Below are 27,043 nucleotides of genomic sequence, written 5' to 3' on the forward strand. Positions count from 1 at the left end.
ACCAGAAGAAGCGGAGCTCATGTCGCTACCGACCAGAGCAGTGTCTTCTGTGTCCAGCCCAGGGACACCCATGACAGAACCCCGGTGATGGTGCCGGTGGCCCATTTGCCCACTGAGGCTGGCACCGCCACGCCCACCCATGAAACCATATCGTCCGAGATTGGATACTTCCAGAGTGGTCATTTGTCGGGCGACTTGCCAGAGCTGGGAGGCAAGGAGAACGACTGTCCAGGAGAGCTGGAGGGTGGCCCAGGCGGCGACAGAAATGAGGAAGGAGTCATAAGCACTGATGGCGCAGAGATTGGCCGGCAGTGGGCAAGAGGGTGAGATATCGGATGGATGGGTAGGTACAGGAGCACTGGAGAAAACTGCAGTAGTGTCATCATGGATGAACTAGACAATGAGCTAATCAGAACAACTTACAAGCATAGGTGAGGTAATCGAAAATGACGATCCCAATGACCAATGTTGACACGAAAAGAAGGAATTGACGATGGTTATTTGATCCCACTAACGCGGTTCAATAGGGTACAGACTCAACATCGGGCAACAACTTACCACAGTTCCACACCCAAGGACAATGACTGTTGATCAATCATTTTTAGATGTGTGGACGGCCTCAGGACGGGGGGTACACATACTGATCACTTCTCGCGACGCACTTGTCGCATACACGGCAATGTTTTGACCTTAAAGGTTTACGGGCCATGCACTGGATGCAGAATGTTTGACCATTGAGACGGCCTTCAGATGCAAGATCCTCGATGATCTATGAAGCATAAGTAAAATTGGTCACAAAAATTCTAACCAAGAACCAACAGATTTTAACTCTTCGTCACTTGTTGGTTTGGGACAAGTGCCAGGATCAAGAGTAACGGCCCGAAAGAAGTTATATGCGCAAAGCCCGACTGTTAACGCAAACATTAGATGTGATATGGAGTGGGATTGGGCCTCTGCGAGAGAACATCAGAATAGTGACAGATGAAAGCAGGAATTGACCGACGTTGCACAAGCCGTGTTAACCAACAATACACGACCCAAATTATGGATCCGGAAATTATTCCAGCAAAATATGGTGTTTGGCTGACGGTGTCAGTATAAGTAGACTTGTTAAGGAGAACGCGGGTAACAATCTGGTATTAATGCAGTCGGCTAATGACAAAAAGATTGCAAAGACGTGACTTACGTGGTGCATTCCAAAGAACTCTGCCATAGCAAGAAGAATTCCGGTATACCAAGGTAAGATCGTCAATGTCATGAACATAAGGTAAAAGAATATTGTCGGCAATAGAAATATCATAATTTTCGTGTTTCGCTGTGATTCGGCGTGTTAAGGGAAATAAGGGACAGGCTTGCAAATGGACATACATCGCTGAGAGGTTTATCTCGTTTGACGCCATATTCATCCATTCCACCCTCCTCCAAAGCCCGCTTCCACGCCCCCAGGCTCTTCAACTCCACAGCCATATCTCTCGGCGTTCGGTCCTCACCGTCTTTGGCCGTCAAGTCTGCACCTTTCTCGACCAACCTTCGTATGCACACTCTATTTCCGCGTACAACAGCCCAATGTAACGGCGATAGCCCTGCATCGTCCTTCAGATTAGGGTTGGCGCCGTGACGGAGGAGCAAGTCAACAGAAAGAGCATCTCCTTGGTATGCAGCCCACATCAAGGATGTGTGTCCTTGAGAGTCACGAGAGTCGACGTTAATGGGTTGATGTAAAAGATATAGAAGGGGCATGATGGAAGAGGAATGAGTAACAAGGTGCAGCGAGTTGTACCCTTGGGAGTCGGTGATGGTGGGGTCAGCATTATGATTTATGAGCAGGTGGATGACATAAAGGTATCCGTTGCGCGCCGCCCATTGCATCGGCGTGGCGACAAGATCTCCACCCTGGGCGTCTACCTCCGCACCTTGCTCGAGCAGATAACGACACGCAGCCACATGGGCGTTAATTGCCGCCCAATGGAGCGGGGTAATGCTCTGGTCATCGCGGTCGGTGGCACTAGCCTCTCCAGATTCTATGAGCTGCTTTATGAGACCAAGGTCTCCTCGCTGAGCAGCTACGAAGATATTTGTCTGGTGGCCGTCATCAGCATCGTCAAGGTACTCAAACTTGAATATTGAATTGAGAACTGCTCACCTCTGCTGCATCCGCGGTCTGGTGAAGAGCTTGAGAAAAGGACAAGTCGGTACCCGTGACTGACTCTGGCGTCACCGACGTCGCTGAGAGCGGGGATTTGGGGTTGACGAGCTCGTCCATGTTGGTGGTATTGGTAGGGATGGAAAAGCACTGCCATCAGCACTCGTCAGCGAGCGGCTGGCTTAATAATCGAAATTTCAACTCCTGACCTTGAACCACTATAAGTATGGATGATCTTGAGCAATTTTTTGCCGAGCAAGAGAGCCGAATTAACCTACCAGATGAAGATATCCACAATTATCTCAATCGCATCTCCAAAATTGCAAGGTGCGTCGTGGTCCATGATCAAGACAAACATAGCATCTGACTTCCGTCATCTTCAGTGCCAAACGCCGGGGACGCGCTTCCCATCTCGCAGTCATAGTCTCTGGGAACACTACCACAGATTTCAGTTCACCATCCATTGTTTCAGAAAACCCGTGCGACGTTAGTCACCGATTCAGCGTCAAGCGTAGCCCCTCCGAACTTGGGTCTGCACTAAAACGCAGGAGACTTTCGAAAGTATCGAAATCTCAACATAGGACAATCCCTTTGACTGATAAAGAGATCTCAATTTCTTCAATGAAATTATCTCCAAATGACCCACTCAGTCTCTTCAATGTGGCAACAGTAGACTCTCAGAGCGTGAAATCCAGTTCCCCACCATCAGTTCATCATTTGGAGTCAAGGCAATTTGTATCGGATGACGATGGCTTCAATATGCCTTCAGAAAATCTTTTTCTGGAACAGAAACCCATGTTGACAACAGTGCACAGCTCTGAAGCAAATTTGACCCTACCCTCTGAACCTGCGAGCCCGTGAGTTCACTTCTGCAATAATTACTGCCGCCTGACGTGTGTTAGAATATTGGTTTTTTCAAAAGGGTCAATAAAAAGATCAGTATCCCCCGAAAGTATTGATCCATCTATCGTCTTGAAGAAAACAAAGCTCAATTTTCATCCGTTGAATGAAGGCTTATTTTCCCGACCTGCGAATAAGAGTACAGATGCTGCTGAAGGGGAAAAATGTATAGCCGAATACAGATCCAACTCCCAAAACCAAGATCCTCCCACTTCTCCTATTGAAGATCCAAGTTTGACATCCAGTTTCCATCTTATTGATCAAGTTTCTGAAGCCAGTACACTCTTCCTGGAGGTGAAGAAGCGTGTAGCCCATCACACAACTATAAAGAGACGTGACAAAGTCGTCAAACTTGATTTGAAGCCAACAAAAATGGGGAAAGTAGCTGCGCCGCTGGCCGATAAGTCTTCGATCATCTATGTGTCCTCATCTCCATCAACCCGTGCGAGCTCTCCGAATCTTGTTCCCCAGGATATTTCAGTGACGGAGGTAAACAAGTCCATTGCAAAAACTCAAACAAAGGTTGTTATGGGGAAGAAGGCAAAACCGCGGCTTTTAACGCCCATGGAGTACGCACAGAGCTTGAACGAACAAATAACCAAGGGTCCATTTGCTAATGCTAAAAAGAAGTATGTGAGGTTTTTGTCAGGAAAGCACGTCTTCTATACTGGTGGAGACATGAACTACGCTTCGAAGACAACACGGGGAAGGATGGATTTGGTGCGTTCTGACAACTTGAACTTCAAATCTATTTTGAGCGTCTTGCTAAATTAGATCGTGCGGCATGGAGGAAACTTGGTGCCCGTTTATGACCCAAGCGTCGTGACACTTGTCATTACTGACGCACAAACACGTCCTACCCTGCGAGCGATGGGGTTGAAGCATCTTCGACAAATCCCTGATCATATTCCGACTGTCGCTTGGCCTTGGATGGTGTCAGCCATCAGCCGTGCCAAAGTTTTGGACAAGAATGAGCTTGAGGAGAGAATGCATTCGGATCTGTGGATTCACGCAGCATTCAGTGATCGGATCGAGGCTGGTCCAAACCTCTACTACTCTTCTGCGCAGAATGATAAAATCGAAGAGAAACATCAAAGGACCGATATGAGTCGAATTTCGTGAACTACAATTTGATACCCCTTTTGATTTTTGTTGATGAAGCGTCTTCTAGTACACAGGGAATGCCAGCAGAAGCATGGGCGACAGAAACGGTTTTAACGGAAAGCGATGACAAAATCGGGCACAGTGACCAAAGACTTCAATGGGAGGACCCTCTTGCTGAATTTTATGCCTCAGCCAGAGCAGAACGAGATGATGCTGTAAACTCTTTTGATTTGCAGTGAGTGTTGGATGCTAATAACCATCAGTGCCTGTCGTCTGGCGAAGGGGAGAACTTCTCCGAAGGAGATGAAAAAGATGAAAAGGTCGTTTATGGGGGCCCGGCACCAAAACGGGCGAGTTCTTCTCGGACGCTTTGCAAAAATCCCTAAATTCTTCTACTCTAGGGATGGACATGCGATAACAAGGAAGTGCAAAAAACAACTGTAGTAAACCAAAACATCATTAACAAGGTTGAGTCGAGTTGGCGCCTGAGCAGTTTTTAAGCGCTTACAGGCACGCTTAGTTGACAGAGCTTATGGAACTCCACGAGGCAAAGATGGGCGACGAAGATCGCTGGAGAGCATTCAGCTATAATAAATGTATTGGAATCTGCTCCCGTTTAGTCAACTTATCCTCAACATAATCCCAAGCTATCCGCGCATTGCGAAATTATCCAAAGCGACTCAACTCCTACGCTGAAGCTCGCAACATCCGCGGGGTTGGAGAAAGAACGGCCCGGAAGGTTGCCACACCCATCGATATCCCATCGTCAATCTACTGACATTTTATTGCCGTAGATCGAAGAGATCTTAGAGACAGGAGAACTCCGTCGCATACGATATGAGAGGACAGACGAAGTGAAATCAACACGCCTATTTCAGGGTATTTACGGCGTTGGTGCGTCATTTTTATCAAGTTCGCGAAAGAAGGCGTAAATTCGTCTCTCGTTTCATAGGCCGCTCAACTGCTTTCAAGTGGTATGCAGCTGGCTGTCGCACCCTTGATGACATATCGGCTGGTAAATTTGGTGTTTCACTATCGCGCGCTCAAGAAATCGGCATTCGCTTCTATGATGGTGCCAATGCCAACTTTACGCCTCATACTACGCTTATCTTACAAACAGACATCAATGATCGCATGCCTCGAATCGAGGCGAAAGCCATTTTTGACCTGATCAAGCCCATAGGTTTCAACCTCTTCATGTCGTCAGTTTTTCAGCGAGCCTCATTACTTTGCAGCACTCTCTATTGACCCTCAACTTTTTTTCGAAATAATGGGAAGCTATCGCAGGTCAACGAGATTTTCATGGCAGTAGTGAACTTTTTTAACAACTTTTTAATTTTAGGGGAAAGATGGATTGTGGGGACATTGATGTGTTATTAACGCGTTCGACCAAGGATGGTAAAACTCATGCAGGCAGGTTTGACTTACGTTGTGAAGGTTTTGGTTCAATATTATCTGTTTAGGCATCCTACCTCGGCTTCTAAAGGCTCTTCGCGGGGCTGGCATAATTGTTGAAGATCTTGCTCTTCCAGAAGACTCGGATGGTCTTGAAGCTACATATCGAGGGCTTTGTTGTCTACCCGACGTGAAGGGGTCAAAATATCGCCGTATAGATTTCTTGACGGTACCATGGCAATCAAGGGGAGCTGCGTTATTGTACTATACGGTGAGTTGCCTTCTGTCAAAACAAGCGCACGCACAACGGCTCAATATCTCTCTCCAGGGAGATGATATCGTGCGTTGAACGCTCTTCATTCGTGACATGGCCGTCAACCCTTTCACCTCTAGTTTAATCGTGCAATGCGTCTGAAGGCCAATGCTTTAGGGTACTCACTGAACCAAAGAGGTTTATTCGGCAACGTAATTCGTGATCCTCACGACCGTCGCATCAAAATGAATGCTGGTCTGCTTTCCAGTATTTTTGTCTGAGGTAGCGCTCAAGGTTATAACATTTTCTAGGCAAGTTGGTTGCTTCTGAGACTGAGGAAGAGATATTCGATATTTTGGGAGTACCCTGGCAAGAGCCTCTTGAAAGAGTGAGAGAATGAACATAGATGTGCATGTTGGAAACAATGTCACGGAAAGCTCCTAGCAAGAGGAATACATGTTGGACATTGACAAGTACAGAGTACTGTACTAATCAAGGGGGTGTCGGGATTAAAAAAAGAGACCTAGGGTCGAATTTTTTTTTTCAGCAGCGAGAGGTCGACCTACCTACTACGTAATCAGGCACCAGTCTATATATGGTAATAGTGACATCATCACGGTGGATATTTTCGACATAATTTCCCTCCCCGGTGCCGTTTATTCTGGTTTTGCATTCCCCCTGTACCACAGTTGACTGTCGTTCCAAAATTGGGGCATGTTGTGAATCCCTGTGAATATATTTCAATCCTCTATAGATTTAGTTAAGTGCTATATAGGTGTAAAATGGCAGGCTTTCGTTACCTCGCCTTTCAACTTGAAAGCCAATTTCGAGTTATCGCACAGCCACCTCCATCATCGATTTTTTGTAAAATAATGAATAACAAGTTGTTTTGAGTGTTTTATATTGATCGATATACTCCTACAATGTCACTATGTTGTATGGTCCTCCTCAGAACCTCCCCAACCTCCTTTTTAGGTGAAGTTTGGGTGAAGTCCATTTTTTTTTTTCAGGCCTGACAGCTGGACCTACCTAATCCCGACACCCCCTTGGTACTAATATGACCAACTCCTTGGGCCCTATAGGGCGTGACATATTTCCACCATCTCTTCGCCACTTCAACAGCCAATGTGATGCATGATGAAGAGTGTGGTCGCTTCTGCATAGGTCATCCTGAACAGCCTGAGGGGCCTGTCATTGGTTTCAAATTTAAAATCAACTCTAATTACTGATGCATTGTCTGCTGTCCAAAGCGATGTTGAATTAAAAAAGTTTACGCTCTTTCTTGTTTATCATGTTCCAGGAAAAAATCGCATGCCGAGTTCCTCCTGTCTCCAATTCTCTCTGACACAAATCTTGAAATTTCCTGTACTGAAACAACTTCCCATTAGTATTTCTACACTCCACTTGTCACGACTTGTTTGGGCTTTTTTCGACTCGTATGAGCCCAAACAAGTCCAAATGAGTCACAAGTCACAAGTTGACAAGTAGACCCAAAAATCTTGCAAGTTGAGTTGTGAGATTCCTTGATGAGCTCTAACAAGCTGACAAGTTCAGAACAGTTGCAATTGGTATTTAAAAGCAATGGAGTAAATATATTGTATGGCAATAGCAACAAAGTTGTCAGAAAACAATGAGTATGGTGTCTAGCAATCCTCGGCCATCCACATGCAGTGTGGACACATCCATACCTCCTGATGGGCCCCTTCAACAAACTCCCTACACCACCTTTCCAAATCCCCCTCCTGCCCCTGCAAGTGCATACTGGTCGCGGTGGCAAACTGAAGCTTCCCAGAGTCGAAGAAAAGAATAATGTATCTGCAGCGGATTAACATACAGCATTAAGAACCCATCAAGAACAACCTACCTTACAATAGTCCAGAGCTCGAAAAGACCTGCAATGGCGTGAATTGAAGTGTTCTACATTGGTGATTAGGGCGAACAGAATGGAAGCAAGGAAAGCAACAAACCTCAAGCGCTTTCTTGTCCGGCTCACAGCACTCAACAACAGTGAACTGAGTTGATGGGGATCGATGTCAGACCTTCCAGTCCACAGGGTTTGTGGTGAGCTGCTGTTGGGGCTGAGTGAAAATAAATGGCCCAAGGCAGATGACTACTGACATACGGTTGTTGGTTTGGCAGCGTGAAAGATTGGCTGATGTTGTGTAGCTGCCCGAAGGTGGGTGTTAACTGCTGATAACATTGTCTGCGCTCTGCCAGGGTGGCACCCATGAACACAACTGGGAACTAGTCAGAATCAAGGGAAACAGAAAAGTGAGGAGACATACTAAGAAGGATGTTCCCATTGCCCATCACTGCCATCACCTCGTGATTGCCCAGTTGAGTCATTCTGCAGTCAAACACTGGTGAAATGTTGTCACATAAGGAAGGACAGAGAGCTGAGTGAGCACTGAAGATGTGGTCAAGATGAGAGGAAGGTTGAACAGAACGTGCGTGTCTTGGTTATGAAGTGTTACATAAGCATGTCAAACCACTTTTTTTTGGCTAAGTCCTTCTCACAAGGGGCAAACCACATTCGTCACCTGGTGAAGAGGTAGTAAAAAGGAGATAATTATGTTAAATAGTCAATCCTAGTGATGTGCAAGGGTTTGTCAACCCTCCAAGGGTCAGGGGTAAGGGTCAGGAGGGTAAGGGTCAGGGTAAGGATTTTGTGACCCTCAACAAACCCTTGACCCTTCCAAAGGGTCAGGGGTTTTTCAGGGGTTTTTTAGGGGTTTCATTTCTCTAATATCAAGGTAAGTACTCCAGATAAAATGATTTTAAATCACATCAAATCAGATAAAATATCATCCAAAGAGGCCTCACTACCTTTGCAACACTTAGTATTGTTCAGAATACACTGAATTGCTCATATTTCATTAATAATTTACTAAAAACCATGTGTACTGTCATAAATATACATGAATAATGTGTATTTCAAAGGCATCTTGCTATTTATTTACTATCTATAAAGCTTGAGCAATTATTTGCTCCAAACCCTTGTCCAAACCCTGCTGGGGTTTCTTACCCTCCAACCCCTGAGATACCCTTACCCTTATGCTTCAAAACCCTTGACCCCAGCCAAGGGTCAAGGGTTTTGGAGGGTAAGGGTCAGGGTCAGCCTGAGTTGACCCCAGGGTTACCCCTGCTCATCACTAGTCAATCCCACATTAGTGTCGAAAATGTTCAAATAAAAAAGATTCATTGTTATCTCAACTTCGCACCACAAAAAGGTGATGATGTGTATGTCAAATATTTATTGGTAGTTTGTTAGTGCAGTAATAATTGAGAAACAAAAGAAATTTTGCCAGGAAAGGAAGATAAAGAAAGACCCTGTTTTACCTTTGCAACAATGATGAGGCAACTATTTAATGACATTGAAAGATCTTTCTGGCCTGAGGGAACAGAAACAAAGAATTGAGATTGTCTCTCAGGGTTCCTTTGTTTAAGAGGGTTAAATTTAATTTCCTTGATTGCTTTTTACAGTGCCAAGAAAGACCTTTCAATGACATTAAATAGTTGCTTCACCATTGTTGCTCAGGTAAAACAGGGTCTTTCTTTATCTTCCTTTTCTGGCAAGAATTTCTCAGTCATTCCTGCTCTAACAAACTACCAATAAATATTTTACATACATGATATGACCTTTTTGTGGCCGCAAAGTTGAATGAATAATGAATCTTTTCTATTTGAACATTTTTAACACCAATGTGGAATTGACCATTTAACACATTTATCTCCTTTTTATTACCTCTTCACCAGGTGACGAATGTGGTTTGCCCCTTGTGTCTCTCACATCAGCAAAACCGCACAAACCTTACATCACAATGTAAGGTGCTACAATGCAACCAATCAGCACTAATGTAGTAGAATTCTAGGCCGACCTTACCATATTATACACTGGTGTCAACAAAGTCGGAAGGTGAAACAATGATTGCGTGAAGTATGCAAGATTGAGGTACAATTGTAAGTTCATGTTGAGCACTAAGTGACCGCTGTGCATTGGGTGTTGCGACTCTGCAGTGTGTGTGTGGCCATCTCTACAGCCAGAATCTTCTGCCCTCGAGCTTTCTTTGCCTTTCCATTGGGTGTCGGCATGATGGGACTAAGGCTTCCCCAAGTTGAGGACAAACGGGTCACCTATTGAGGTGTGCGAATGTATTGTTGAGCTTCGCCTTGAACACCATCATGTAAAATGCAATTGAGGTGTGGTGTAGTTGAACGAGAGCTGGTGTCATTGAATGAGAGCTGGTGTCATTGTTATACTGGGAGTCCAATTCCATGTTGGAATTTGACATAGCTGGCGAGATGATCTTTTGATCTAAATGAAATGAGTTTAGCACAATGGACAATGGTGGTCAGAGATAGGTTATGAGTATACCACCATTACCTTCACATTCATCACTGGGTGAGGCTGATCTTCCTAGATTGTTGTGACGTTCAGAGTTGGCAACAACATCTCTTTCATCCGCGGCTCTGGAAATGGTAGTACCACTGTTGACTTGGTGAAGTGCCAAGCGATCACAACCTATTTGGCTGGAAGGAGCCGTTCTCTTATCTGCAATAACGTAAGCATCACAACCACAAATATACAAAGTCAAATGAAAGTACACACCTCATCCACTAGAATAGTAGACCACTTCTCATTACCCCTGTCAATCTTCACTAGTATACTCTTCCACCCAGGGCACTTTTCAATCAGTTTGTAAATCCACATACATTCATTGTGGTCTGTGAGCGACCTTTGTAAAGAGTCGTTAGTCAATATATGCATTTGAAGTAGTGCTTGAAGGTCTGGTTAATTAACCGGAAAATAACCAAGACCAGACTGGACCTAACCCCAAAAAGACCAGACCACAGTTAGTGGTTAGTCAATTCTGGAAATGAAATAACTGGTTATTTTGTGGTTAACTAACTGTTAAAAAACTGGTTATGACTGGTTAAAACCGACCCTATTATACCCCTTCAAAACCCATCTAAAAGCATGAGAAACGATAAAAATCTGACAGAGTTATGGTCAAATCGCTAAAATATTGGCCAAAAGAGTATGCTTTCAAGAATATTATCATAAAATTGTCAATTCTTCACCGAATTTAGCGTTCTTGGGCTTATTTTAAAGCTACAATACATGGCAATAATGTTTACTGCAAGAAATATGAGAAATATATGCTGTTTTAATCGACTTTCTATTTTTTCGGTCCTAACTGGTTAGTAACTGTGACTAACTGGTTTTGGTCAGTTATCTTCGGTCCAGTTAGGTTATTTTGGGTCTGGGAACGAACCCTAACTGGTCTCGGTCTCGGTTAGAGCCCCTGGGCACCCAATAACCTAACCTAACCAGACTTTTAAACACTAATTTGAAGTTCACAGAAAACATACAAAGGTGGAGCATCTTTGTCTGATGGTAACAAATAAGCCCTAAAACAGACCCAAAAGAGATGAAAGGGTTTTCAGGGTGGCCAATCTGTTTCACAAAGTTGCGAAATGGCTTGACCTTCTCACCCCTTGTTGTTTTGGCCTTTCTGAGTACACTTGCAGCATGAGCACTCCAAATGCTACAAATAAAATGTACGTACTTTGTTGATTTCCTTTTTTTTTGTTGAACTTCTGTTGCACAGTCTTGTTGTCATTTGCTTCTCGATGCCAGCTCAAGTTCATTTTGAGGCATCACCTCCCTGCTGTGCCTGTGTTGTGGCATAGAGAGAGAAGCACAAGGAATGATAGGACAGAGGAACAATGATGGTGGGGATGAAAGAACGAGCAAAGAACAAGATTTTGATGTGCCCCAAATGTCATTAATCATTGTTTGCATGTGATCACGTGCTTATGTAACATAGAATGACTCAGACACACCATTTGTACTCTACAAAATGTTTCTCAGACAGAGTCTCATCATGAGACTGCTGGTCTTAACAATCATTCTCATTGTGACTATATTCTCCCAACACTTTGTTACTATGGTACAACAGATAATTTTTTACAAAACATTGGTTTCAAGAGGCAAATTACCAAACAGGAACGATGCCAATGTTTTCTATGCAATGCAAGTTTGAAAGAAAAGCAGCAATGTGAAGCTTCAGAACATTCAGCGGACAGTGCACCAGACCCCAAGTGTTACTGCCAAAGTAGCACCCACTCAGTTACAAAAATTGTCAACGACCCTCTCCCAAATATTACACCAAAAGATCACTATCAAATTTCCGACTCGGCAAGATCATTTGAGTGTATTCCGAAGTTTCTGTCAAAAAATGCTGGTGAACCTGCACTTCGTGTGAGTTACTTATTTCTGGTTTGTATCTCGCTTTGATATGCTGAAGACATGATAGAATTTTGTCCCTTTGCTCAAAGACCATTTTCTGGCATGAATACTGGGTACCAAGAACAATGACAACAACTTCACAGATCAAAATCTATCAACAATCTGATTCAAACATGACAGACTCTACAAACACAGGACCTTACACATAAATTACACCAGCTATGACATGTGGCGACTTCAGGATACACTGAACCCTTATTCTGAGCACTGTGATGTCATGGTCCTTGCGAATGAAGAACCTGGGACTTCAGAATCACATCCATATTGGTATGCTCGTATCATTGGTATCTTCCACACCAACGTCTTTCACATTGACCCCAAGTCAACATCACCAGGTGACACTCACATGATGGACTTCCTGTGGGTTTGTTGGTTTGGTCATGATGCTAGTGTTTGAAAGTCCGGTTTGGTCCGGTTTTTTGATGCCCAGGGGCATTAACCGTAACCGTAACCGGTCTGCCTTTTCCCCAGAAGTCAAAAGACCAGACTGGACCGCAAAAAGACTGCAGACTGCGGTTTTTTGCAGTCTATAGACCAGTTTCGGTCTGCATCAGTTTTAACCGGTTTATGACCGGTCTTTAGGCCAATATTTTAAAATTATGAATCGGTAAATTTATTAACATCTCTAATAGCTTCAAAACGAGCCCAAGAACGTTAAATTCCGTTAGGAATTGGTGCTTCTATAAAATAAGTCTGGTACATCTATTATTCCCAAAAGTAATTTACATTTTAATTCATATGTCTCTCGTTTTTTTACCAAAACGTACGTTCTTGGGTGCGTTTTAAAGGGTATTTAAGGGGCTACAAAAGACCGGTCCAAACCGGTCAAGACCGGTTCACGTTAACCGGTTTTTTTGCGGTCTTTACATTTAAAAAATAAAAGACTGTAACCGCAGGTCCGGTCTGGTTACGATCTTTTTCCAGTCACGAGACCGGACTTCCAAACACTACATGATGCTGAGTATCACAGCAGATTCAAGGCCCATTGTTTGCCCTGCATCGGATTTTTCGACGGAAATGAAGACCACACATTCAGATTCTTGGACCCCAATGATATCATTTGAGCCACACATCTCATGCCTGCTTTCTCACAAGGCCGTTCCCGAGAACTCCTGGGCTGTTCCATTGCTCACAACCAAAAGACAAGGAGGATGGCTCAGATATTACATTGGCATGTAAGTTTTCTTTAATTCCTTTTTCACTTTATTGTGCTTACATTCCTTTAGGTTTGCTGATCGAGATATGGTGATGAGGTATCTTACTGGGGGTATAGGACATAAAGCTACCCATGACTTCGCCCCTCCCACTGCCCCACAGGATCTTGTTGTGGAGGATGACACTGAGGAGCAAGTTGAACAGATGGATGATGGGGCTGAAGAAGATATGGATGGGGTGGAGGCAACTGAGGATATAGGGAGTGGCGAGGATGACTCTGGTGAGGACGAAGGTTCATTGTGTGATGGGGAGAAGGGTGACTATGGGTATGAGGATGAAAATGAGTCCGAGGTTGATGAGATGGATATCAGTGACTCAACGGATGAGGTTGACGAGTTCTCAGATGATGGGTCTGACGGCTTCGTGGACTTGTAACATATTATATGTATTATATTCTATATTGGATCAACTTTAGAATGTTTAAAAATCTTTCAGTCGACTTTCCAATGTCATTACAAACATTACTTCAACCTTACATTCACTCGGCAACCTCAGTTCAATCTTATATAGTCCTAGATAGTTTGACATCCTTTATACAGTTCATAATATAATTCTACAACATTGGAAGGTGGAGCAAAACATCGCAAAGTTTTGCAAAGATTACAAAGCCTCCAAGGTAAACCGAGGTTGTTGCTGTTTTGCTGATGCATATATCTGTTGTTAGGCACCTTGTCGGCTTGTCAGCTTGTGACTTGATGACAAGTTGTCAGTTGAGAAAAGTTGTGAAAAGCTCACAAGCAATCTGTAGATTTGCTGATGCCGTCGTTTACATGCCTAGAGGCATTGTAGGTGCCAGAAAAATCAGCTATTTTACAATATGTAAAAATGACTTCAAAAGCTGGGGTGATGCCTCACTTACCTCTGCAATGCACGATGCGAAGGCATGGTCATATTACTATGCCCTACCAGCACTGGTGCACCCTATGAGTTGGTGGTCACTGATCATCATGAATTTTGGCTAGACAAGTGTGATGTTGCATGACAACTTGGAAAATGAGAGTCACACTTGTCCAGCCAAAATATGTGACAATCAGTGACTGCCGACTCGTAGGGTGCGCCAAGGTGCTGGTAGGTCATACTATCAGTGTCTGGGAGTTTGAAACAAATTGATCTTTGGGTACATTGTACCACAACCACTACACACTGGGCCTTCAAATCTTGTCTGGTCATACGTACGTGTCTCATGAACATGAATATATATTTTATTTTTTTATTGGACAGTTGTGGAAGCTGGCAGAGGCTTACCGGTTGTCGAAGTTGATTGTTTCAGGAGATTGAAATGGTTGTCATGTCCAAGTCACATCCAACTGTCAGAATTTTGATAGGTGATGTGACTGTCAGGGTTCAAATCCGTGAAGCCTAAGATCATGCTTGTCATGCTCAGCAGACACAAAATCAAAATTCATTGAACTGTAAGTGAGGGTCTTAGTATTTCTGCTCAATTTCTCGTATTTGAAGTCTCCTCATTTACTAGGATATGTCATAAATTTTTAGAAAGCCTCATGCAAAGTATAAGATTAGATCTTAGAAAACATTTGCATACATCACCAATACATCACACATTTTGATGGGCTGAAAACCACCTTTTAAAATCCTGCGCTTGTCAAACTCAGTTCTTGCAGAAAAAATGTTCATATTCATATTAGTGACAGTCATAATTAGTCCAGAAAAAAATCCCAGTAAGCTGTGTCAATATTGAGGGAGGAACATAAGGATTTCAAACTCCTGAATCATATCAAACTCCCAGACACTGATAGTAGGGTAGACTCACTAGCCAGTCGTTCTGAGGTGGTTGTCATTCGTTGTGGCTTTGTTGTGGGGTCAAACATCAGGCAGACTGTGAAAAATAAGAACACCTCAGAACGACTGGGACAAATGAACACAGTTTGGCAGGGACCCCTGTGTGTGATGCTGACTTACAGTGTCTTTCACTGCCGTTTGCACAGCAGTAATTTCGTGTTTGCTTCTGTTGTACCTGTTACCCTCAGTGTTTTTTGTCACTGCAAATTGAACATCTGCAGGTCAGCAAATTCATGACGAGAACGGGATTCTTCTTCATGCCAGATGATTATGTATCCAGAGACTTGAGTTGACATGGGCAAGGGCTAGAGTGAGGTCGGACACTGGTTCACTCAAGATCCCTAAGAAAAACTCATCTGTTCTGGGCCAATGTGTGACAAAAAAACCCTGAGGACAACAGAAGCAAACACGAAATTTACGATTCATGTGTGCAAACGGCAGTGAAAGACACTGTAGTGAAATTTCTGCGAATGTTCACCCGACTTCAACAACACTTGTCCAAAACATCACAAAAAGTGGTTTTTCTGGCTACAGCTTTATAAAGATTATTTGATTCAAGTAATGTGATTACAATACAGTTGAAAAAGTAGAATTCGAAAGCTACATGCCTGTAGAAATTCAAAATCTTACCATTGTAAATGATGACATTAGGCCCAAGCTCTGCATTGACGCTCCAGAACACAGCTTGAATACTCTCGGAGCTTCTAGGATCAACTCTGACAGGGTAGAACCCTGCTTCCGTTTCGTAAATCTTGGGGTTTCGGGAACCAAGTGCAATGTGGTACCCATTCTGCTTGAGAATAGTGCCTACAGCAGCACCAATGTCGGGTCCTGCTCCAATGGTAAAGGCGACAAGAGACATGGGGTGGGAGTTAAGTTTGTGAAGATGAATTCACGATGCTCAGAGTTGTTAGGACTTGCAAGGATTGTGCATCTGAAACCGAGGTGAGGTGATCAGTCAGCAGTGTATTGATGAGGTGCAGGCTGAGGAAGGCGAGCTAGGCATTGGTATACAACAGCCACAAGACATAAGCTGAGAGTGCATGACTGAGCTGCAGTACCGAGGGCGAAAAAGCACCACTTACCGGGTTTTGCCCACCATCTGAGCTGAAAGCTCCTGCCACTCTCAAACCCTCAACTCATCTGTGGCCAGGTCCTGCAACTCCCAATCCCTCAACTAGCCTGAGCCCACCCCTTAGAAATCCAGCAGCGACGCCAGGCGAAGATGTCGGCAAAGGCATATTGGTGGATGAGAGCATTGTGAGGGAGCCCGAGGAAGTGAGATTGAGAGGAATGGATGCTAGAGAAGAACCCTCCGATGGTGATGAAGGCTCAGAGGAAGTGGTGAGTAGTGGTCGAGTTGCGTTGTCGTTGTGATTGTGTAGCACAGAACCTGAACCGTTTTTTTTCACCAAGTCCCGCGTCACAAAAGCGTGACCCTGCCAAAGAGACATAGCTTGCGGAGTTTGAAGAAACGGATGGTCACGAGCCTAATAGTAGGGCATAGTAATAGTATGTATCTCGACTGGAGCGTAGGCCTCATAATTATTATGTACAAGTGACAATTTATGCAATTCGGATTTCAGGTGTGATGATGTTTGTGAAGTCAAATACGTAAAATGGAGAATCATGTGCAAAAAATAGGATGATAGCGAAAGACGCATACGAAACAAACAAGAATAAAGGAGATGAGGTAGCGCTTTTCACCTTCCATCATCCGAAATGATACTTCCGATACTTAATGGATTAGTCTTCTTCCTTTCACCCTCCTTATCCTTGCCCACATCTCTGTCGTGGTCGCGCTCTCTCTCCCTTGATGACGGGTATCCGCTTTGACTACTGCCCATGATTGGGTACGCAATCGTCTGATGCTGGTGGTTCCCATTTGAAGACCCAGACGAGGGGGACGTAGACGGCGGCAGAGAGAGCGGTATGATGGGCACTGGACTCTCCCCATTTCCTGTCCCGGACGGCCCCGAACCAGCACCAGCTCTGAGAGGGGCAAGCTGAATCCTATCCCCAGGACTACTCACCGCGCCAACGAGGACAGAGGATGACGATGGTAATACTGCCTGCTGTTGATGCATCAACTGAGGTTGCGGTTGCGTGTACCCGTCGCCCCATCCTGGTGGAAATCCGTTTTGTGGTGGTGTTCCCCACTCCGGTGCTTGATTGCCATATCCTCCGTAGGAATATGGCGGCGGGGGTGGATGCCCATACCTCTGCACTATGTGGTGGGGTAGTGGAGGCGGCTGATGGTGGTGGTGCTGTTGTGGAAAATGGTAAGTGGAATATGGCGTCTGAGGTGGGGGGGCTTGTATGTGGTGGGGGGGAGGATGATACGCCCTACCTGGTTGAGGGGATTCGGTGGGTCGATAAGGCGATGAATAATCATAGCCTGGGGTGCTTGAATGTGGAGGAGGGGGGATGACGCTTGGTGACGCAGTAGCGGTTCTAGTCGTGGGAGCAGGGGCCGCCGCTACGGATGCAGAAATGTATTGAGGTTGCTGCGCATGTGGAGGCTGTTGCGGAGGGGAGACTTGTTGATGTTGTGGTGGGATCTGCTGGTGATGGTGATGGGGCTGCTCGTAGTACCCATACTGTGCTTGAGGATGGGGAGGCAGCTGCTGAGCGTATATCTGCCCTGAATAATCATATCGCGGAGGAGGCTGAACGTGCGATGGCTGGGGCGGGTAGGTGGGATAATGGGGATGTGGGTGATGTTGGGGGACGGGAGGCGCATGTTGCTGATGGTGATAATAGTCGTATACAGGTTGTGGTTGGGGAGGGGGAGCTCCCCAAGTTTGGGGGTAGGGGGCGTAGCTTTGGTGTAGTGGAAGCGGCGGATGGGTAGTAGAATGATGGGGTATATGTCCATGTGGGGGCGGCGGGAGGTGAGGAGGTGCGGGAGGAACATGTTGAGGTGGATGTTGCTGTTGCTGCTGCGGTTGTTGTGGGGCGTATGGTTGCTGGGGGGGTGCAAGCTGTATTTGATTTGGATCGCGAAATTGGGTGTGAGGTTGATTTTGGCTCGACGAAGCGGAAGGAGGGAGATTTTGATCGCATGGATGGTATCCTCCTCCTCCGCCACGACCATCATAAACGGATGGCCCTCCAAGGACCACGCCAGGCGTTATATTCACACCCATCGCGACGCCACCTTGAGTTTGCTCCTGCCCTAGTGGCGGTGGAGGCGGAATAACTGTTGCACCAGGAGGTGGTGGGATGGTTGCGCCCAAAGAAGGGTCGAGAGGAGCGACAGGTGGCCACGGCCCCTGCTGCCGCGGTGCAGGCACCGTGGTAGGTGCAGAACCTGTATTGCTTCCCTCTGATATGTCAAGCCCATCATCTGTCCTGCTTCGTTTTGAATTACGGCGTCTCGAGTGATGTTGATGGTGGTCGTCGCCATTTTCATTGCAAGAATCATCAAGCGGCATTGGCAGAGGGTGTTCCAATGCGTGAACAGGGCGTTTGCGAACTCGGATGTCTTTGCGAATGCGAATTTTGATTCCTTGGTCTGCTAGAGAGCATGAGAGGGGCGTGGACTCTGCAAGTAGGCGTTTTTTATTCTCATGAATGAGCTAGGACATCCAATGACGAGAATATTGCATACCTTCCATCCCAGGGAACTTTTTTGCCGTATAGACATAAAAAGGCGCTGAGTATATCGATTTACAGTGCCGAACATTGTTGCTGGTAATAGGTGATGATTAGTCGTTGTGAGAAAGACTTGGAGGACACAAGAAATGGAGTTGATCTATCAAATTGCCGACAAATGAGAATGGTATGTCGAAAGTGAATCTCGTCAAAGAAGCAAACCCCATCAAACATAAGGTGGAATGCAGATTCCTGCATTCCAGCGTGATGGTCATTTGACTAACTGCGGCTTGGGCTATGGGAGAGCATCCATTCCTCGCGTACCCTCGTAATTCATATGCTTCAAGGTACGCGAGGTGAATGGGACAACAGAAAAATGGCACTCACCCAACAACCTCGAATAAACTTAATTTGAGGCGATAGCTGCCTTCGGTGCGTACGCTCAGATCAGGAAAAACAAAAAAGCCTGCATCTGATGAGATAAGAAATAAGTCAACTGTTGCGGCGGGTAAATTGAATGGGGAAAGAACAACCTTCATTATTATGTTGAGGGTCTTTGAGGTGGTAGAGTGATGAAACCACTGATCCTGTCGTACACCGCGTCCGACCATCCTATCAGAATAAGTGTCATACTCGTACAAGAAACGGAGGAGAAAAGAGAAGAAAATAATGGATCTTGAAAAGAAATATACTAAAAAAGAGAGATTTTTCACCTTCAGCCAGTGTAACTCCGCATCGTCATCCGGTTTTGCAAGGCTGGCAAACATGAAATAGTACGGATTTTGAAGAAAGGATTGTCCATAGCCAGCATCAGATTCCTGGGCCTCTGGGAGGTGTCGTGAACTGGAACTCGGAGAGGGAGATCCTGGAGGGGTAGTCGCACTACTGTTTCTACGGCGCTGGCTGGGCGTGGCATTAGCATTGGCGGCCTGAGATGGTGCCGAAGGATCGATGACGCGGAGCTGAACTATAGGTGGAGGGTCGATAGGACGTCTGTCTGCTATAGGGCCATTAGCCACGAGGAATTTTAGTCTATGTAGCGAAGAAATGCCCACCTTTGCCGCCGACACCACACATCCTGGCCTGCTTGGGTTCCTGGCGAACGACGAGCTCGTATATCCTAAATTGAGGGTTGTAGTGGAGGGAGCATTTGTGAAATTGAGAAAAGGTGATATGCATCGGAGAGAAAAAGGAGAAAAGGAGAGCTGGTTGTTGTGATCCAAGACGGGAACCACAACCAAGGACTCGGAACAAGGAAATGAACTTACAGTCGGTCTCTGTCATAGGCATAATGTTCAGTCATCGCGCTGGTCCCTGTGAAGATTGGGGTGTCGCTTGGATCGTCTGTGTCGTGGTGGAGATAAGTATGCATTCTGTAATATTGGGCCCTAGTTTGCGACGTCGTTGGCAATAGGCTTCCTCCGAACTGAGCTTCAAGGTTCGTGCCAACTCCCTGGTTCCGTCCACACGTGCACGTGTCACCCCACAAACTCAAGTGGTACCAATCACTCGTTGCGCCGGCTTTCCGGTTTTGGCGCCGCTGGTCTTTCAACTTTCCTTTGTTGGCTATACAACCAGGGTATTGTATCCTGTGCTTTCAGTGAGTTTGATATGCTTTACAGTGCTTTGCATGTGAGATTGCACTCGAAATCTTACTAAAACCTGTTTGTACTTGTAGTTTGTGGCTGGTGTCATGCGTTCTACACCCAAAATCAACCGAAAATGGTTACTTCAGGTCACGAAATACAAATGCAAACAAGTTTTCGTGGGATTTGCAGTGCAATCTCACATGCAAAACACTGTATGATTTTGAAGTCCTTGATTTCCTCTCTCAATATTGTGTGACACAGGCTTTCTGAGATTTTTATCTGCACAAAGAAAAGTTGATTATGAGTCCTCTGAGTTTACGAAGAGGCTCGTTTATTTCTCCTGTATTTGAGGTTTTTTTCAGTGTGGTATGCTGAAATTTGACATTCTCCCACCAAAGTGATTTTTTCCCATGATCATCTGCTTGGTTTGCCTGCATGACTTTCCTAGTCTACTTGACCATTCCTTGATTATTACTGTCTTTTTTAGCCCTATCCAGGTTGTCATTGATGTAGGTAGTGGCCAATATATTGCTCTATTTGGCTTCCAGATTCTGATGAATGAATGCATTGCCTCTATTTTCATATTCATCATTCATGCAACTCAACTTGTTTACATTGAAGGTACAACAATTAAGGTCATGACAACTTGTGCAAATGAGCCCATGCTCAGATAAAACAGGCCACAGGAATAGTGCTTGAAAGTCTGGTCCAGTCTGGTTTTTTGGCCCAAAACAAAAAGACCAAGATCAAGACCAGTCCATATGATTCCTGAAACCTCAAAAGACTGGACCAGGACCGGAAAAGACCAAGACTGCAGTCTTTTTTGGTCTTTGGACCAGTCTTGGTCCAAACTGGTTACAACCAGTTCAAGACCAGTTTTTCAACAAAATATGCAATAGATTTTGCAATTGTGAGTCAGTAAGTTTATTGACATTCTTTGTAGCTTCTAAACAAGTGCAAGAACATTAAATTACATTGAGAATTGATATATATACAAAAATACTAATGTACATCTGCTATTTTCACAAAATATTTTACAGTTTTGTATGTATATTTGTCAGTTTTTGGCCTAAGAATATGATCTTAGGTGTGTTTTGAAGGGTTATTATGTAGGTACAAAATACCGGTCTTTTTGCAGTCTTGTGATCTCAAATCTGAAAGACCAAGACTGCAGGTCCAGTCTTTTGCAGTCTTGGTCCAGTCCAGTTGCGGTCTTTTTGCAGTCTTGGGACTGGACTTCCAAGCACTACACAGGAAGGTACTGAGCAGTTGGTGAGCATAAGGCAAAAAAGCGAAAATACAAACTTACTTACTTACCTGGATGGGAACTCAACCATGTTGTAAACGGTTTTGTGAAGTGTGTTTGTGGAGTGCATAGGTATTGAATAGAGTCCATGCCATGTGAAACGGACCACAGGAAGGTACTGAACAATTGGTGAGCATATAGGCAAAAAAGCCAAAATACAAACCAACTTACCTCCATGGGAAGTTGACTGTTTTGTAAACAGTTTTGTGGAGCTTGTTCTTGGAATGTGTAGGCATTGAATCAAGTTCATGCTCAAGAGAAACGGACTGCAGGAAGGTATTGAGAAGTTGTGAGTATAATGGTGAATATTCTGCTGATCAAAAGGAATGACTCAACTTGTGAGTCATGTCATTTTCAGGGAATGCCATGACTTGTCTTTTTGTCCTTATGCCAACCTCTGCCCAGGACCTTCCTGTGGTTCAATTCGCTTCAACGTAGACTCGTTTGGATACTACTGTACTATTTTGACCAAGTGTTCATGATTTTTGGAAAAATTTCACACTGACATGGCCGAAAAAATTTCTTTTGATTTAAGACGAATAAAAAAAAATAGTTTTTTTGTCGATGTGATATGTGACATGAACACTTGGTCAAAATAGTACAGTAATTCATGTTCCAAAAATGCTCCAAGAAACCATTTACAAATCCGCCAACTCTTCATGGAGGTACATTTGTTTGTACTTTTGTGTTTTTGCACTTATGCCAACCTCTGCCCAGGACCTTCCTATAGCTTGATTTGTTTGGAAATTAATTTATGTCCTGAAAATGCTCCAACAAACCGTTTACGAATCTGGCAACCCTTTGCGGAGGTATGTCTGTTTGTATTTTCATGTTTTTCCACTTATGCTTTACTCTGCCCAAGACCTTCTTGTGGCTCGATTTCCTTCAACGTAGACTCGTTTGAACACTACTACACGTCCCAAAAGCACTCCAATAAACTGTTTACGAATCCGTCCACCCTTCCTGGAGGTATGTCTGTCCGTACTTTTGTGTTTATTTGCCCTTATGCTAACTTTTGCTCAGGACCTTCCTGTGGCTCAATTTCTTTCAATGTAGACTTATTTGGATACCAATATATATCCCAAAAACACTCCAACAAACCATTTATAAATCCCTTAACCCTTTGTGGAGGTTTCATATTTATTTTTTGCCCTTATGCCAACTTCTGCTCAGGACCTCCCTGTGGCTTGATCTGCTTCATTGTAGACTTGTATGGATACTACTATATGCTCAGAAAATGCTCCAACAAACTATTTATGAATTGCACAATCTCTTTTAGTGGTATGTCTGTTCTTATTCTCATGTTCACCCTGGTTTGTGGGCAGTCATAGGTAGTTGGCTGTTGTTCTTGCTTGTTACAAGTCCTCTGAGTTTATGAACAAAATTGATTTCTTCCCATGGTTGAAGGCCTCATAGTTCTCATCATATTTTCTACTAAAATATACTTACTACATAGATGTACAAGAGTGACAGTGATGTAGGAATGCCACTGCTCCCTCACTACTCAAATTGTTTGCTACCCCTGCCCTTGGAAGATGCACATTGAGTCCTCGGTGTTTCCTCAGTGTTAATTGCTGTCACATGTTATGGCTTGTGCTCGTGTCATAGCTTGGGCTCACAGCGCTTAGCTTGTGGCTTCTAATTGGCAGTAGGACTCCCATGCCTATCAATCCATCCTCTGCATCATATTCATAAATATATTATAAAAAGAAAAACTGCATAGTATGTATCTTCACATGTTTCGAATCTTACAGCTGGTGCAAGATTCACCTGCTGCACTGGGGTGATTATGTTCCCATCAGACCCTACTCTGGGCATGTTCATGACTTCTGCGTTAAGCTTTACTGCTTCAATGTAAGATTTTGGTGCAAACATTGTCAGTGCTTTGACAGTGACATCTAAATGGACCTGTTAATAGCATCCAACATAATAGTGTGTTTTAGTTCACCTTCACAGAACAATTTCTGGTTTTCAGGTCTCCAGTCCATTCTGATGTCTCATTATTGGAAAAAACTTTCTCTTGTGCTGTGAGGCCAACCAAGCTTGTAATGCATGAGGGGATGGGTCAGGACTTTGTATAGGTAAGGGAAATGTTCATTGTTACAAGTCCTCTGAGTTTACGAAGAGACTCGTTTATTACCCTTGATCTCAAGGAATTTTTCAGCGTTCTAATGCTGAACTTTGCCTTTTTCCCATGAAAATTGATGGTTTCTCACATTCAGGGATTCAGGGGATTCAGGGTCTCTAGCCTTTTGTAGTCATCCACGTTCAGGGTTTCAGGGTTTCAGGCACTCTAGCTTTGTATGCTTTTGTCATCATTTGTGTAGTTGATGGTATATAGTACAAGGTTTTACTGACCATGTGATCTGTCCAGTGATGGCATGGATTGATGGCATGGATTGTCACTCAACATGGTCACAACCAGTTAATGAGAGTTCATCTATCTGCCAAACACTATTGTTCATCAGTTCTATTGCATCATTTTGTCCATAGTTGTCACATTATATATAGCTATATGGACTAGTGCATGTGGCAGCAGTTATTTATAGTTTTGTATAAGTGGTATCCAGTAAGTTGCAGCTTTTCTTTTGAATACACTTATAGATGCTTTTCTCCTTTTCAGGGCCAATTATGTAATGCATACTACTACAATGTATGTAATTAAATTTCTTGCAGTTGTATATTATTTTTGCATTTCATCTTATGTAATTTGGATCAGATATGACAGAGTTGCAGTATTTTCTTTCAGAATTGCAGATATAACCTGGGAAATGACATGCCAATTATGTAATACATAGTGCACAATTTTACGTAATCGAATTGCGCGGAATTTTAGCTTTTTTCTGGATTTTATTTTATGTAATTCAGATTAGATTTGACAGAGTTACAGTATTTTATTGCAAAATTACTAATATAAGCTGCATGCAAAAGCAGAAGGGTTAGCCAAATGATGCCAAATTATGACATGTGCCAAGGATCATCTGAACCTGCGCTGGGGTTCAGACGATCCTTGGTGCATGTCATCGCTTAGTCATCATTTTTAGCGAAAATGAAGATTTGTTGTAGCTCTGCCAAAGTGTGGTAAAGTTCTTTGCATCTGTTTTGAATGACTTGCTTTCAAACAAATGCAATCAAAACTACCACGTGCGCGGTAATTTTGTTTGTTCAAGTTGAGAAATTTCTGAAATTAGTCATCATTTTTAGCGAAAATGAAGATTTGTATGTAGCTCTGCCAAATCTGGTCCAAATTACATGGTTTTTTTTTGCAGTATGCACTCCTTAATTGTAGAATCATTGTGAAATGAGGATAAATGTAGGTAAATACAAATAAATAGTCCAAAATGACATGTGTACTCTCAGAAAATGTTGGTTTTATGTAGCTCTGCCAAATCTGGTCTAAATGACATGGTTTTTTTTGCAGTCTGCACTCCTTAATTGTAGGATCATTCTAAAATGAGGATAAATGTAGGTAAATACAAATAAATAGTCTGAAATGTCATGTATACTCTCAGGAAACATTGGTTTCTGTATACTGAACTTGAATCCACATGATATCACATGGTTAAAAACAAATGCAAACAGATTTACTGCATGGAAGATTTATATGTAGCTCTGCCAAATCTGGTCCAAATGACATGGTTGTTTTTGCAGTATACACTCTTTATGTGTAGGATCATTCTAAAATGAGGATAAATGTAGGTAAATACAAATAAATATTCTGAAATGACATGTGTACTGATCTTGAATCATATCACATGTTAAAAACAAATGCAAACAACATTACCACACAGGAGGTAAGATTCTTTGCATGTGTTATGAGTCCTTACGAGTTTACGAGTAAGACTCATTCTTTATCAACTGAGGACTTAGGCAAATTTTTCATTCATTGATTCATTTACCTTTCATCACCGCGGGAACCTTTTCCCTTAAACAGAAAAGCAGCCATAAAATCAGGAAAAATGGTAAAAGAAATCAGCAAAAAATATGTAAAAATCAGAATATTGCTTAGTAAGGTGGGAAAGCTTTGTTCAGGGTTCAGGGTCAATATCTAAATATAGAAACCATCTAAAAGTTGCCAGAAAATCAGAAAAAAATACCCCAAAATTAAGAGTGATCTTCTCTGTTGCCATGGTGTTGAAGGGGCTGTGTCCAGTATTCAGGGTCCATATCCAAATATGGAAATCAAGACAACCATGTAAAAATATTGTCATATCATGCAATGTGACTATATCTTGAGACCAGCTTTCTTGCTCTTTGAGATATTGGTCAAAAATGCATGACAATTTCCAAAAAGTGTCCAATTTTTTCAGTATTTTGTGTTTTTCTCAATGAGGAATGGTCTGCATGACATTATTTATATATATCTATAAAGGTAAGGAAAGGGGCTACAATTGTTGTTTATGGAGCTAAGTGAGAGGCTGTGCTTCTGATACTGTGGGAATTTTAACCCAAAAAAGGAAATTCATCACAAATATATAGAGCATGCTATTATAGGTCACAAAATATAACTAACCATCCTCTTTCCTGAGATATATGCAAACAGGACTGTGGGAATATTTTACCATAAACAGAAAAATAGTTATAAAATTGGGAAAATTTGCTATAAAATCAAAAAAAAAATCAAAGAAAAATAAGAATAGCACACATTGTTGCTATGATATTGATGGCTAGGCTCAGAGCTCAGGGTCTATTTGCAAATATAGAACAAAACTCAGAAAATCATAAAGTGATTACATGACCAATTTCCTAACATTAAATTTAGAGTCCACAGAAAGGACTCATACATGCCATGCAAAGCACTGGCCCACACCCACAAGTTGAATGATTAGTAATCCATCTTGGTGGAAATGAACATTTCTATGTAGCTCTGCCACTTCTGGTCCAAATGACATGGTTTTTTTTGCAGCATGCACTCCTTGATTGTAGGATCATTCTGAAATGAGGATAAATGTAGGTAAATATAAATAAATAGTCTCAAATGACATGTGTAGTCTTGGAAAACATTGGTTTCTGTATACTGAAGTTGAATGCATATGACATCACATGGTTTAAAATAACGACAAACAGTTTTACTGCATGCACAGTGAAATTGTTTGCACATGTTGAATGATTAGTAACCCATTTTGGTGAAAATGAACATTTCTACATAGCTCAGCCACTTCTGGTCCAAATGACACTGTTTCTTTTGCAGAATGCACTCTTTATGTGTAGGATCATTCTGAAATGAGGATAAATGTAGATAAAGACAAATAAATAGTATGAAATGACATGTGTAGTCTTGAAAAACACTGGTTTCTGTATACTGAACTTGAATCCACATGACATTACATAGTTCAAAATGTAGACAAATAGTTTGACTGCATGCACAGGGAAATTGGTTGAATGCTTAGTAATCTCTTTTGGTGGAAATGAGGATTTCTATGTAGCT

The 27,043-nt window shown here is 43.2% G+C and overlaps 8 protein-coding genes across 8 annotated transcripts; 5 read left to right on the top strand and 3 right to left on the bottom strand.

The window, feature by feature from the left end:
- Positions 1-2,369: 2,369 nt before the first annotated feature.
- Positions 2,370-5,395, top strand: LACBIDRAFT_319108 (uncharacterized protein; the record flags this gene model as incomplete). The annotated part of the gene is made up of 10 exons (XM_001879790.1): positions 2,370-2,470; positions 2,527-3,000; positions 3,046-3,763; positions 3,818-4,161; positions 4,215-4,362; positions 4,411-4,497; positions 4,668-4,743; positions 4,795-4,886; positions 4,942-5,041; positions 5,100-5,395. The coding sequence occupies 10 exons, from the start codon at positions 2,370-2,372 to the stop codon at positions 5,393-5,395; spliced, it is 2,436 nt and encodes an 811-aa protein (XP_001879825.1).
- Positions 5,396-5,417: 22 nt separating this feature from the next.
- On the top strand, positions 5,418-6,195 carry LACBIDRAFT_319109 (uncharacterized protein; the record flags this gene model as incomplete). Its single annotated transcript, XM_001879791.1, has 6 exons — positions 5,418-5,434; positions 5,490-5,560; positions 5,611-5,813; positions 5,871-5,882; positions 5,936-6,050; positions 6,107-6,195. The coding sequence occupies 6 exons, from the start codon at positions 5,418-5,420 to the stop codon at positions 6,193-6,195; spliced, it is 507 nt and encodes a 168-aa protein (XP_001879826.1).
- Positions 6,196-7,438: 1,243 nt separating this feature from the next.
- On the bottom strand, positions 7,439-8,141 carry LACBIDRAFT_326273 (uncharacterized protein; the record flags this gene model as incomplete). The annotated part of the gene is made up of 5 exons (XM_001880028.1): positions 7,439-7,610; positions 7,660-7,712; positions 7,789-7,864; positions 7,918-8,032; positions 8,081-8,141. The coding sequence occupies 5 exons, from the start codon at positions 8,139-8,141 to the stop codon at positions 7,439-7,441; spliced, it is 477 nt and encodes a 158-aa protein (XP_001880063.1).
- Positions 8,142-9,925: 1,784 nt separating this feature from the next.
- On the bottom strand, positions 9,926-11,447 carry LACBIDRAFT_326274 (uncharacterized protein; the record flags this gene model as incomplete). The annotated part of the gene is made up of 7 exons (XM_001880029.1): positions 9,926-10,110; positions 10,180-10,347; positions 10,509-10,531; positions 11,072-11,141; positions 11,169-11,187; positions 11,292-11,344; positions 11,366-11,447. The coding sequence occupies 7 exons, from the start codon at positions 11,445-11,447 to the stop codon at positions 9,926-9,928; spliced, it is 600 nt and encodes a 199-aa protein (XP_001880064.1).
- Positions 11,448-12,037: 590 nt separating this feature from the next.
- On the top strand, positions 12,038-12,776 carry LACBIDRAFT_326275 (uncharacterized protein; the record flags this gene model as incomplete). The annotated part of the gene is made up of 3 exons (XM_001879792.1): positions 12,038-12,060; positions 12,229-12,472; positions 12,741-12,776. The coding sequence occupies 3 exons, from the start codon at positions 12,038-12,040 to the stop codon at positions 12,774-12,776; spliced, it is 303 nt and encodes a 100-aa protein (XP_001879827.1).
- Positions 12,777-13,158: 382 nt separating this feature from the next.
- Positions 13,159-13,698, top strand: LACBIDRAFT_319112 (uncharacterized protein; the record flags this gene model as incomplete). Its single annotated transcript, XM_001879793.1, has 2 exons — positions 13,159-13,283; positions 13,335-13,698. The coding sequence occupies 2 exons, from the start codon at positions 13,159-13,161 to the stop codon at positions 13,696-13,698; spliced, it is 489 nt and encodes a 162-aa protein (XP_001879828.1).
- A 7,694-nt stretch (positions 13,699-21,392) lies between these two features.
- LACBIDRAFT_319114 (uncharacterized protein) lies at positions 21,393-21,792 on the bottom strand (the record flags this gene model as incomplete). Its single annotated transcript, XM_001880030.1, has 3 exons — positions 21,393-21,570; positions 21,627-21,733; positions 21,787-21,792. The coding sequence occupies 3 exons, from the start codon at positions 21,790-21,792 to the stop codon at positions 21,393-21,395; spliced, it is 291 nt and encodes a 96-aa protein (XP_001880065.1).
- A 588-nt stretch (positions 21,793-22,380) lies between these two features.
- Positions 22,381-22,993, top strand: LACBIDRAFT_319115 (uncharacterized protein; the record flags this gene model as incomplete). The annotated part of the gene is made up of 4 exons (XM_001879794.1): positions 22,381-22,424; positions 22,478-22,584; positions 22,639-22,896; positions 22,947-22,993. 4 exons carry the CDS (start codon positions 22,381-22,383, stop codon positions 22,991-22,993), a joined length of 456 nt encoding a protein of 151 aa, XP_001879829.1.
- Between the last annotated feature and the right edge of the window lie 4,050 nt (positions 22,994-27,043).

The sequence above is a fragment of the Laccaria bicolor genome, genomic scaffold, assembly GCF_000143565.1.
Source record: "Laccaria bicolor S238N-H82 LACBIscaffold_9 genomic scaffold, whole genome shotgun sequence".
Lineage (NCBI taxonomy): Eukaryota > Fungi > Basidiomycota > Agaricomycetes > Agaricales > Hydnangiaceae > Laccaria > Laccaria bicolor.